This window comes from Plutella xylostella, chromosome 22 (genome assembly GCF_932276165.1).
Source record: "Plutella xylostella chromosome 22, ilPluXylo3.1, whole genome shotgun sequence".
Taxonomy (NCBI): Eukaryota; Metazoa; Arthropoda; class Insecta; order Lepidoptera; family Plutellidae; genus Plutella; species Plutella xylostella.
In genome coordinates, this window is record NC_064002.1 from 2,808,482 (window position 1) to 2,820,629 (window position 12,148).

At 37.3% G+C, this 12,148-nt stretch overlaps 2 protein-coding genes across 2 annotated transcripts; both read right to left on the bottom strand.

Annotated features, from left to right (window-relative positions):
- Positions 1–1,457, bottom strand: LOC105381479 (larval cuticle protein 1). Its single transcript, XM_011551209.3, has 3 exons — positions 1,298–1,457; positions 802–929; positions 1–492 (listed from the first exon to the last, which is right to left on the bottom strand). Exons 1-3 carry the CDS (start codon positions 1,304–1,306, stop codon positions 276–278), a joined length of 354 nt encoding a protein of 117 aa, XP_011549511.1. The 5' UTR covers positions 1,307–1,457; the 3' UTR covers positions 1–275.
- Positions 1,458–5,093: 3,636 nt separating this feature from the next.
- Positions 5,094–11,591, bottom strand: LOC105381489 (origin recognition complex subunit 3). Its single transcript, XM_038105385.2, has 12 exons — positions 11,331–11,591; positions 11,022–11,162; positions 10,746–10,927; positions 10,305–10,413; positions 9,967–10,208; positions 9,604–9,751; positions 9,022–9,147; positions 8,221–8,535; positions 7,654–8,049; positions 7,104–7,337; positions 6,514–6,701; positions 5,094–5,433 (listed from the first exon to the last, which is right to left on the bottom strand). The coding sequence occupies exons 1-12, from the start codon at positions 11,355–11,357 to the stop codon at positions 5,337–5,339; spliced, it is 2,205 nt and encodes a 734-aa protein (XP_037961313.2). The 5' UTR covers positions 11,358–11,591; the 3' UTR covers positions 5,094–5,336.
- Positions 11,592–12,148: the final 557 nt, after the last annotated feature.

Genomic DNA, 12,148 nt, shown 5'->3' on the forward strand with positions numbered 1-12,148 from the left:
TATCTTCAATCTAAAGTTTATTTACAATACGTACAACGTATTAACATAACAACTTATAAAAGTAAAAAATATGGCAGTGAGCATTTGAATCACGAGCAATCAAAAGTCCGTTTGACTAGGCGCTTGAACATTAACTATAGTCTAGTTGTAGTAAACTCTAGTATAGTAGGTACCGGTGTTTTCATCCGTAGTCAATCAAGTCACTTGTCAATGACAGATGGTCGACTTAACTACGGATCAAAAAACCGTCCGTCTCTAAGCGTGGTGTTCTTGCTTCACCGCCTGGCGACGGGGGCCTTGGGGATGGCGGCTCCTTCGGCGTGGAATCCGGTCTCATCAGCGTAGTAGGTGATGGTCTGGGGCTGCCCCTCGCTGTCAAGGTAGGTGTAGGACCCGCGGACCACGACCACGGTGTGCGGCTTGTTGTCCTCGTCGAGAGCCTCCTTCAGCTCACCGGTCTCTTCGCGGGTGATGCCGTCTTCTGACTCGAAACTGGAATGGGGAGGAGGTTAGTTGAAGGTAGGGAGATACAGAGAGAAAAGCTATCGAAATTGAAGTATCTCATTGTAAGCTATGCAATGATTATTCACAAAATGACAGTGGTCGTTTCACGGGTCTGTTATCGACAGCGACAAACTCGTGTTCCACCAATCACAGTGCAGTATTTATGGTGTCACGATAAAGTGACGTTTATCTACGTCGATAACTATTCTAGATGGATTTATGTTTCAGCAAACTATACTCCGAGACGCAATCAAATATGTATATAATAATATGAAGACAGTTATTTCCATATCTTACCCGTAGACGTAGGCACCGTCGGGCTGAGCCTCGAAGTTGGAGCGGAGGATCTTCACGGGCTCCTTGTCGGCGGGGGCGGCGGGCGCGGCCGCGGCGCAGGCCACCAGGGCGAAAGCGAGGACTACGGCCTGGATAGAAGTAAACCTTTAGTACACATTGATAAGGTCCCAAACCTATTGGGCTATTTGGGCTGGTGGTGAGTGATGAAGAAGCTCTTAAGAGTACAGATACTTTAGTACAGATAGGTCCAAAACCTATTGGTATTGTGGTGAGAGTAATGGAGAAGCTCTATGGTAGAAACAAGTCACTTTCACTAGCAAGTTTATGGCTTTTATCCAGATGAAGGTTGAACAAATGCCGCGAACACTTATTGAACTCCGTGATGATGAAATGATAACTATTAAATATAAATACTGATTTCTTAAGTAGCTCTAAGTACTTTCAATAATCGTGTCAAGTATGTTGTCGGTAAACTTTAATAAAACTTGTAACTTACGAATTTCATGATTAGATTTTTGTGTTTTTTTAGTTTACTTCGTTGGCTACTGATGAGCGACTGATGCCTGATGATTCGTGACAAATTCTTTTATATTTTTCTCCCGGCATTAGGTATAACGTAATGTCCAATGGCAGCAAACAAATGTTGATCCGGCTTGTACTAGGTGCGCGTCGATGGCGCGTGTGTCAACGGTTATTTGTCTATTTGCAAACCAGCTCCCGACCGCGGCCAGACCGAAGGTTTTGTCCCAAACTATTTACTTTGTAATTTGTCACAAAATTTGAAATACGACACCTGTCACGGGGCCAAGGGCACTGCACATCGTGTTTGTATAAAACTTTTTATTTTTACTTACAACTTAGGTGTTAAAAGTTATTGCGTAGTATAATTGGGCAGTTTAGTCGCTTTTCTTTACTTAGCACCTTTTTAAATGTCATCCACAATATACTGCTGCAGAATAAACCAGTAGGAAGGTAAAGGTTTAACAATTATTTTACTTAAATATATCATCATTGTTATTAAATAGATAAATACTTAGTCAAATATAGGTGTTAGGTATTATGCCGTAGGCTGATAGGCCGTTGGCCTTTTATGGCTTATTGAATTTGGTGCTTTCTCAGTACTTGTCACAAATTTATTTAGAGTTAGGACATTAACAATAGAAACAAAGACTTATTTAGGTATAGAGATCAAGAATAAATTTTAATTGAATCTTAGAAATTTACATCGTCATTTGCATTAACTACTTCATCGTTTTATATTCATTTCACTATACTATTTATAATTTTGCTCGTATAAAGAAAAGCTTATAAGCTTATTTCGGTACTTACTTACTTACTTATGTGCAAAAAATGGTAATTCGAAACCTACAAAAATAATTATGTACTTACCGAGAACAAGATAGTACAATGTAGACTCGGTTGTACCAATGAAAATGTGATACCAATCTTCTGATTTGTAAGTATACCATATCAGTACCATATCCAAATTCATTTTTCAAATTTTTCGTTATACATATACTTCCTTATCCCTATTATAGTCAAATTTATGTAGGTACCACATACTTAGTACTTACCAGCTTTCTCAGTGTGTTGGTGACATAGGTTAGTCACCGTTGTGACAGCATTGGCTAGTCTGATTAGCGTCGGTGGCTGACTGCCCAGGAGGGTTACTTTACCTTTACAAAATCTAACGGACGAATGCTGTCATTCAGTCATTATATTTAAAAATATGTGAGATTCGTGGTTAGAGCAGCAGCGCTCCTAAACTTAGTTTTTCGTTAGTTAGAGTAACCCTCTGCACTTGGGTGCACCGGAAGTACTTGTTGATACGTTGTGATAGTGATAGATACGTGATATTCGATAGTCTACGTTACTGGGGTAAGGCTCCTGTCATTCACCCTTAGTCAACGGTAGCATTTCCTTCTGATACCCCGCTATCTACAGCCTTATTATTATATTACTTCTATTGTTATAGGGTAAGGACCTATTATGACATTTTGGACCGGCTATAAAGTATATTTCTATTAATTATTGTAAAATCAGTTTTTTTAAATAATTTATGATTTAACGCAGATGTCTACGATGTAGTAAAAAATGTACCTACATGCCTATGTAAATATCTGACGTCATTTTACATTCTTAGGTGGCAGAGATCTTATCCTTGCTTACAAAACATTGGTGCAAGTTTATCTCAAAGGTCAAAGGTAAGGCCTCCTTTTAAGGTTCCTTAGAAATTAATAAACTATAAGGGGGTGTAACCCTCTATTCATAATCTATCAGTCCTGTCTTTACAGGAATATTCAGGTAACGAGGAATCTAGTTGCTCTTTAACCGTCTTTTAACCATAAATAAAATACCTACAGACTACCTTTAACACTTGAATCTCGGATAAGAGGATACTAGTAATTCAGAAACCCTCAATTTGTTGTTCTATTGTTTATAAATAAGGTTGACTGACAAGTGTTTATGTAGGCTACGAGAAATATCTAATAGAACTGTGCACAATGAGCACACAACTTGCACTTGGCCATACATAGCTACCTAAGTTTTTTTCCTTAAACTATAAACGAGTCCTATTGAAAAATGGGATTCCTACCTACCGATCCAATAATATGTTAATGACAAGCGTTAAAGCTAAAGATGGGCTATCGGGTCGCCAATCAGGTCTTAAGACACTAATAAAAGTGTATAAAATAAATGATGTGATTTTAACCTTTTCAGAGGTCAGTGAGGATCTTTTATTTTGTGAAATTACAATTCAAGGCCGGTAGGTAAGTTTTTATAAGTTGCGATGGCGCTTCTTATGAGCGAATGCGGCAATAACTTTGTCTTGGTATACTATTTATTAATTATAATATAACTCGGCATATCTTGGTTAAATATTTAGTCAAGTGCGCGGTGGGGTCATGCCTTGAACTTTAGGCTGCTGGACGGTTCACTGTCGAAATTCGATTATTATTAGAATTTCATTATGCATAACCCAATGAGTCGGCGTAATACAAACGATGACCATTTATAAAGTTCACATACAAAAATAATTATGTAATGTACCTAGTTAATCGATAGTCATAATTTGGTGTGGACAGTGTCGATCAGTTATGTAGGTACAGGGTGTACCAAATGTCAACCTCATGCCTGATAGGCCTGATTTTATAATTGCTTCAGATGTTTCAGATCTACCTATCTATCTAGGTACACTCCTACACTACCTATGTCACCACCACCACTTTCAAGTTTCAATAAATAATAAATATGAGTCATAAAAATTATGAACTGTGTAGGTCCAGTTCATAAGTATTTCTACTACTATCATTCTATTAACTCTAGCGGCCGACTCTAGCTTTGGCAATACCGGAGCATTGTAATAGTAGCCCCACGACTTTATCTCTCTCTCGGTAACTTCGTTTCCGTTAAACTAGAGTGATCCCTGCGAGATCGATGGTGCTGCAGACTATTCGAATAACCAGAGTGAATCTCCATCGTTACTACTTCGTTTGAGGACATCGTCGGGCCAGGAGGGTTACTCTATACTGACAAAAAACGAGCGAACGAGAGCTGTCGTGGAATCGGCACATTTAATACAACGAGATACCTAGAGTCATGGCTTGCGCGTTCCTAAACTTTTCGACGTCTGTCGAGTAAATAACGAAGAGAAAAGACGTAATATTACAATTTTCACACTTCTGGGACAATAATTCGCTTAGAACCAAAAATCATGCATCATTTTAATTTCAACAAAACCAGAATGAATTAGGTAATTCATAAGATCGTCGCCAAGGTTATATTTTCTTCTTTCTCGTCCAAGTTCATACGAGTCAGACAGGTTCATAGCGACTCGTCTGGGTCACGGCAGTTAACAATGAGTTTTTATACTTCTTGTCATTAAAATAATCAACGTACCTATATGCAGCGGTGACATAAATTAAGTAATAGCCAAATTTATTCAACCGGATTCGTATCAAGTAGGTACGTAGGTTATTAATAGATGCCTAGAGAAAAGTAAAATTCATTAGGTAGAATTTGTCTAATTTTATTACTTACGTGCAGCTGTGCATCAGCTTAAATGTCTATAATTACCTACTTGCTTCGATGTTTTCAGGTTGATCTTTTCAGAAAATAACACATTTCACCTATAATTTTATAGGCTGTATAATGTATATTAATCAAATAAATATTTAGTAGGGTAGAATAAATACATATTTTGTCCAAATTGAGTCATAAAAATTCATTGACTATGCTCAGACTAAGCAAATTTAACAAATTTTAACGTGACTTCAATAAAACACCCAAAATCTTCAAAATACAAATTTTATTCATAATATAAAAGACACGATTTATAACTACAATAAATTAACACAGTTGTAGGCACATAGTGGGACATTACAAACATGATTATAGGTAGAACAAGTAGGCAACCCGCCCTATATAGGCCAGCGTGGACTAGGCCTAAACCTTTCCTTCATAGGAAGGAGACCCGTGCCCCAACAGAGGGGACTTGCTGGCCCTTCAGAAGTAGGTATGAATAAACACTGTGTTCACCAAGTGAGGCGCATCACGTGGTCAGTCTTTCTCTTGGAGGTTTTGATGAAGCCCAGGAACTGCAACTCGGCCACCGCGCGCGTGAAGCGGACTCTGGAACAAACATACAAAATTATAGTAAATATATTATGTAGGAATACAAATTCTGATTTGGGAAAATTCTGGCTATGATCCTTAGTATATTCTATTGATATTCTAAGGATAATAGCCAGTATTCAGCCCAAATCAGAATAAAGTCGACGATACAGTAAACCAATGGTGGTTATTATCACATACTTATTTTTTCTTAAGAGTGACCCTGCTTTTCCTAGACAATTTAAAGTATTATTTTCATGGCGACCGGATGTTCCAGCGGTAGCGGTTAGTAACACTGACTCTGGTGCCGAACGTTCGGGATTAGTCTGACTCACCGACCAAAAGTAAACTATTAGACTTCAAGCTGTATATTGATTGAACCTGGATAGTAATATGACAAAATCATTCGCGATTACAATCATCTGATTCGAAGTCTATAAAGATTCAAAAACAGATAAAATTAATATACATAAAAAAATTGTTAAGTATTTTTATAGACGCCATTAGGTCATAAGGTTAAAAAAATATTATAGAGACGGATATTTAATTGTCAACAAGTATGTGATGTCACCATTATAAAGTACCTACATACGTCACCCCACTTTTATAATCATGTGAATCAGGAAGCTTATCGGATGAAATCATCTAAACACAGAATTAAAATATTGATATCAATTAACAATGATTACTTTTAGGAAAATTTCCATCACTGAGTTACATAGTTTTCAGGGTTGAATTTTCTAAACCCGACACTTTACGTTTATCATTAGGAGTTCATGCCTACATAATCTCTTACATACGAAGCTAGATTACAGTCGTGAGCATATGTATATAGGTAGATGTATGAAAATAGTTTGTAGATAGAAGGTATTAGCCGTGGTACTTGAATACATTCCATTCGGGACGATATACATTCCTACCATGCACCTGACCGTCTCAGAGTGACAATGCTACACTGTATTCCGTCCATTTCCGGCATATATAGACATGAAATATTAGTTGTGTAAACTTTTTTATTTTATTTTTGTTGAAGTCATTGGAGTTCTTCAGTTTTACCTAACTGTGGGGGAGACGAAGTTGTTTAAATATGAAACTCACTGTATATGGGGGTCGACAGTCCTTCTCTCCTCGTCGTCGACAGTCGGTTCCACGACAGACGCGAATGCTTGCAGCCAGTCATACAGGTTGATGTGTTTCCCGCACTCCCGGTGCAGCTTGTAAACTAGGGATATATCTGGGAGCGTCGACGTCGTACTGTCTATGGTCGGTAGATGGCAGCAGTTGCACTGAAACAGAAATATTATGTTTACGGCAAATCCATTTTTAAGTCATTCCACTGCAGAAAATATTATTTCTACGGTATGGGACTTGTTGCTATAAAGATATCCGCAAAATACAAAGGCGCCTATGATGCAGTGGCCTTCCTACGTAATTTATACTCTACAGTGTAAAGTCTAATGAGTACCTACAGATATAGTTTTACCTAAAATTAGGTAGGTCTATTTCAATACCCGGTCCCGGATTCTATCCCCGAACGGAACCATAAATTTGATTACTCATCTAAATTTGTTTTGTGAAACTGATGGAACAAAGCTCACCTCGGCACTCTAATCTATCGGCTGATCTTAATTATATTTACCGCCGTGGTAAAAAAAACATAATAAATCATTTAACAATCTACCACTAACCTGCAAGTAATGTTCAGGATTGCTAAGCGCAGTGTGCACGGCGCCGCGCGGCGACCCCACGATCTGCTTCTTCACACTCGCGACATCACTGAAGAAGAATATCTCGTGGAACGGCTGCGTGTGTGGCGGCTGGAGACCCTTGTGGAACACCTTCTCTAAGTAGTTGACCAGGCGAGACCGGATCATCTCGTATTCGGACGGGATTTTCTCTCTTTGTGTCGCTTTTAGCAGTTTCTGTAAACGGAAAGTAGATTTAAAGCGTGTTAGTTCACAGGCAGTTTAAACCCAGACGATATGCACAAAGGTCCATTCGAGAGAGCCAAGTGCAGTTACTTACACCCCCACAGAGAATAAGAAAAATAATATAGTTAGTTCACATAGAGCCAGTGTGAACAATGCAAAAACTACTATTTATATGTACAAGCGTCTAAACTTTGATTGGTTTTAGATAGATTAAGTTTAAAGAACCTTGATTTGGAACCCATAATTATGCATAATTTTCATGTATTTATTATCACCAATATTACACCATCTTATAAAGAAATCTCACCTCTTTCAATTTGTATCTGTTTCCAGGAGTAGTGACCATCTCCACATCCTCATTTTCATCTGCATCGTTAACTGTAACTGTAGCTTCTGTACTGGCATTCTGAACATTCCTCAGGAAAATCGTTAAATGCACTCTGACACTCTTCAAAAAGTTTGTCCCAAGGCTTTCATTTAGGACTAATGCATCCTCTTTGACTAAATTATTTTTACTTGGAGTCATCCTTAGTGGGACGACTGGGGGGTCGTTTTGTAGTGCAGTGTTGATGACTTTCAAGGCACCTTTGATACTCTCCACGAGTTTCACCTGCGACTGAAAGTTCAGTAGTTGCATGCACTCTTTGAAACCTGCTGTTTCTGTAATGCATTCGGCTGCGCACTTTTTGTACATTTCTCGCACCTGAAAGGAAAATGATATTTATTTAATATGTTGGTATGAAAGTGACCTTGTTACTTCAGGGCCATTTAATTTAATTTCTATGCTGTATTTGTTAATATGCCAGTAAACCAACTTGCAGTAGGATTAATTATTCGAACCGACAATCAGACAATAATATATTATGGTCCTTACCGATTTCCCCAACACATTCTTTGGCAAGTCCTTAACAAATGCAGAAAATAGCCTCAAACACGTGTAGAAACTGTACAAGTAATCATGTAGCCGGTTCAACTGTTCACACAGAGTGTCTCTCAGGAAGTTATCGTCTTCGAACAGACTGATCCTGGCTCGGCAGTCTTGAGATTCGAGGAATGGACGGAAGGATGGAAGATGCCTGATATTTTCCAAGTCCTCAGCGGTGAGCACAAACACTGTGTCGTCTATTTCTTCCCGCTTGCAGCAGAGAGACTTCATGTTGTCTCCGTAGTAATGTTCCATCATGCAGTACTGGAATTGAGAAAAGTGATAATATTAAATTAACTTTTATATGTGTTAAATACACACACTTATACCATAGTATTCCATAAATCTACACTGTAGTTTGTTGAAGTGACTGTAGTTGATTTGTTTACTTGAATCTTAGTAAGCAGATTATTGCGCACGACTGGAAAAATTGACAAATCTACCTAAACTGTCCCAAACGTTAAATAAAGTACTAGTGAACCCCACCGGGTGACAATTATATTATGCGTAAATAAACTCGTTAAATGCTTTTCCACCAACCACATCGTGTTTAACGCGAATTGCGATATTGTGACCTTTATCTACGTCGATAACGGTGCATTGAGTCATAATGTGTCGTAGCCTGCACAGAAACCTGAACCTTCTTAGAGTTACATTGCTACCGAGAGAGGGTCAGGTTTCTTTGCAGCTCAATAGTAACGGAGCCATGTCTACATCCACTTGGGACTGCACATGTAAATAACGGCTTACCTTAACACTCTGTATGAGTCCCGTGACGGAGAAGTCGTAGAACAAGAAGACGTCGGTGAGCAGCTCGAGCGCGCGCCCCGACACGTGGAACGGGGACGAGTGCGTCAGGAATATGTCCTCTAACACCTGGAATTGAATAAATTGTGCTTATGTAAATGCTAACACCTGGAATTGAGTAATTGTACTTATGTACATACATACAGTAGCAGAGAGAGACTATGTGGGGAGAGTGAATTGTATGTTTAGTTACAGTGAACTTTTCATCTCTACCTTGTAACTTGTGCAATAATTATTGTGTAACTCAATAAATATATATTTTATAATTATATCTGTTCATTCGATTCATTCAATGTATAAAAGTACAGTGAAGTCACTAGGTGTGTATGCTGTACGAAACGAGAATCATAACTTTATTGTAATCTCCCTTACAGGTATTCTTACTTATATTACTATTCTTCCATGCTCCTATCTTACAGATAACCTACCTCGTAGCGATCCAGGTAGCACAGGCAGGTACTTGATGACTAAATACGAAGTTTTGGAGAATAGAGTTGTGGGTCAGAAAAACAAAACAAACCTTACCTGGTTCATATAAACAGGGGAGGAGTGTGAGTGGAACACCTTGATGAGTAGTTTGGAGGACACGTGGTAGGGGAAGGACTTGTGCAGCGCTGACACCGACGTCGCCACCCCGAATATAAACACTATGGGCAGCGACGATATGTACGAACTGAAATGATATGAAACAGTGCTATTGAAAAAAGAAAATTATAACATCTGGTCCAAACTCTTCTGGTGGTTTTAAAAATATTTCTAAATAAAGAATGAGACTGATATTGCGAGTCTTTACAGGATGTTACGCAATTTCAAACAAGCAACCTACAACAAGAGCTGGGTATGATTTTTAGCATGACTGTATCAACATAAAATCTAGATTAAAATTACCTGATGATCATCACAAAATCCTGTAAAACATTACAGTTAAAGCTCTCGAAGTCAGGAATGACTACTACTAGAGACTTTGTGGAATGACTTTTCCTCTTTTTCTTTGGTGATAAGTTCATGTTATTGTAGTACAATTCATGGTACCACTTCTTCAAAGTAGTCATAGTGCAATGACTCTTCTTCAGTTTCTTTCCTTTTGTTATATTATTTATGCTTTCATCCAAATCTTCATCTTCATAATCCTATAAAAATAACACATTATCAAAGTCATGAAAATTAGCATAAATAAAGTAAGTATTATATTATAATTTATAAGTAATTAGTTTAATTTTACATACAGCTGTTGCATGACCATGAATAAGTTGCCACACTGAATTTTCTATCAAATGCTTTACAGTGGGTGCATCCTGGGAGTTCACCATTGCTATGTGCGGTGTCACATCTTCCCTGAAAACAAAATAGAAAATATTTTATAAATATAATCTTTAACCCGATAGCCTATTTTATTTTAATCTTCTTTTTTTCAAGTATCACTCCCAAGCATCCCAAATCATGTTCACACAAACTCATACCATACTGTTGCTGCATTCCTGCATTGAGAAAGGCAGACAAACATACTTTTGCATGATATATTTTTAACCACTTACATCACATGGTGACCCAATGGTACCTACCTACCTACATCAGACAGAATTGATACTAAGTACTGTCTCTGATAAAAAAAATTGCAAATACTTTGGTAGCAGCTAAGGAGTAAATCCAATGGAGAAAAATATTACCGGATTTTGTTGAGAAGAGCCTCGAACTGCGACACATGGTCAGGCTGGTTGACTCCCGTCAGTAGAGTGGCGCTTGGGATTATGCCGTCATCCAGCTCACATGACTCCCGCGACTTGCTGAAAGACTTCACATAGCTCACTATGTCATTGAGGAGCATGCTGTAAGTTTTTCTGTTGAGATCCTGTAAATTTTAGTTACAGTTTATTGCATTTTTTTATCTAAGTAAATCTAATAAGCAGGAATACATAATTATGTATTCTATGAAACTTACTTACCTGAATTTCATTTTCAATAGTATTCCAATTACTTTTGAATATAGAATACCATGGTTCATTTATAAATTTCGATTCAAACAGTGTTGCTGTTTTGCTGCGCTGTTTAGTCTTTTTCCAACCATTTTTAAATAAAAATACTCCCTGTAAAAGATTTTTCTCTGATTTAGAAATGAAATGCAGGACACGAATTAATTATCCTGGGTTTGATGTTCGTTAATGCCTTTATTTATAACTCATTGGTTTGATAAACAAATAAACTAACCTCTAACCTAAGTTAATATTTTTTGTTCAATAACCAATTCAATTTACCTTAGACACTGATACTGTAGCTTCCATTTTAAATGACTAATACTCTAAATTTGTTAACGTAATATTTTAATGTTTCATTTAAATGATCTTCACAGAAAATCCACAATACAACTAAGTTTACAGTTAGGTTAGATATACTCGATATTATGTACTATTGTTATTAATTAAGCACTAAAATCAACCGAAGTCTTTATGAAATAACTTTTTAAAAGCAAATATCCATAAAATAACTTCTATAAATGATAAAAGTAATAATGTAAACAAACAGAATAGGGATGTCGAAATAATATCGATGTATCGATATATCGATATATTTTTATGAATCTATCGATATTTTCCGACGATATATTGTAAACCGATATATCGATGTATCGATATAAATAATCAAGTATCGAAAACATATCAAAATCGATATATTTTTCATTAACAATACCCTTTTGTTTGCGTCACAACGCAATGCGGCGATGCTAGCTCGCAACTGTGTACCGAGCGAGAGTGTAAAGGGTTCATCATACATGTCAATACACGACACTGGCACAAAGTGAAAATAGTATTTTTTAATAATAAACGAATTTGATGTCGCAAGGATTTATTCCTATTAAGCTACCGATATATCGATATATCGATATTTTTTATTCGATATATCGATTTCAGTAACGATATAAAAGATAATATCGATATATCGAAATATCGATACTTTTTTGCACTTTCGACATCCCTAAAACAGAAAATAATTTCTCAACTGACTGAACTTGAACTGTCATGTCATGTCAAAAACACGCGCGCAAAATGCGGTGTAGTTCTACCAACTTAAGAAA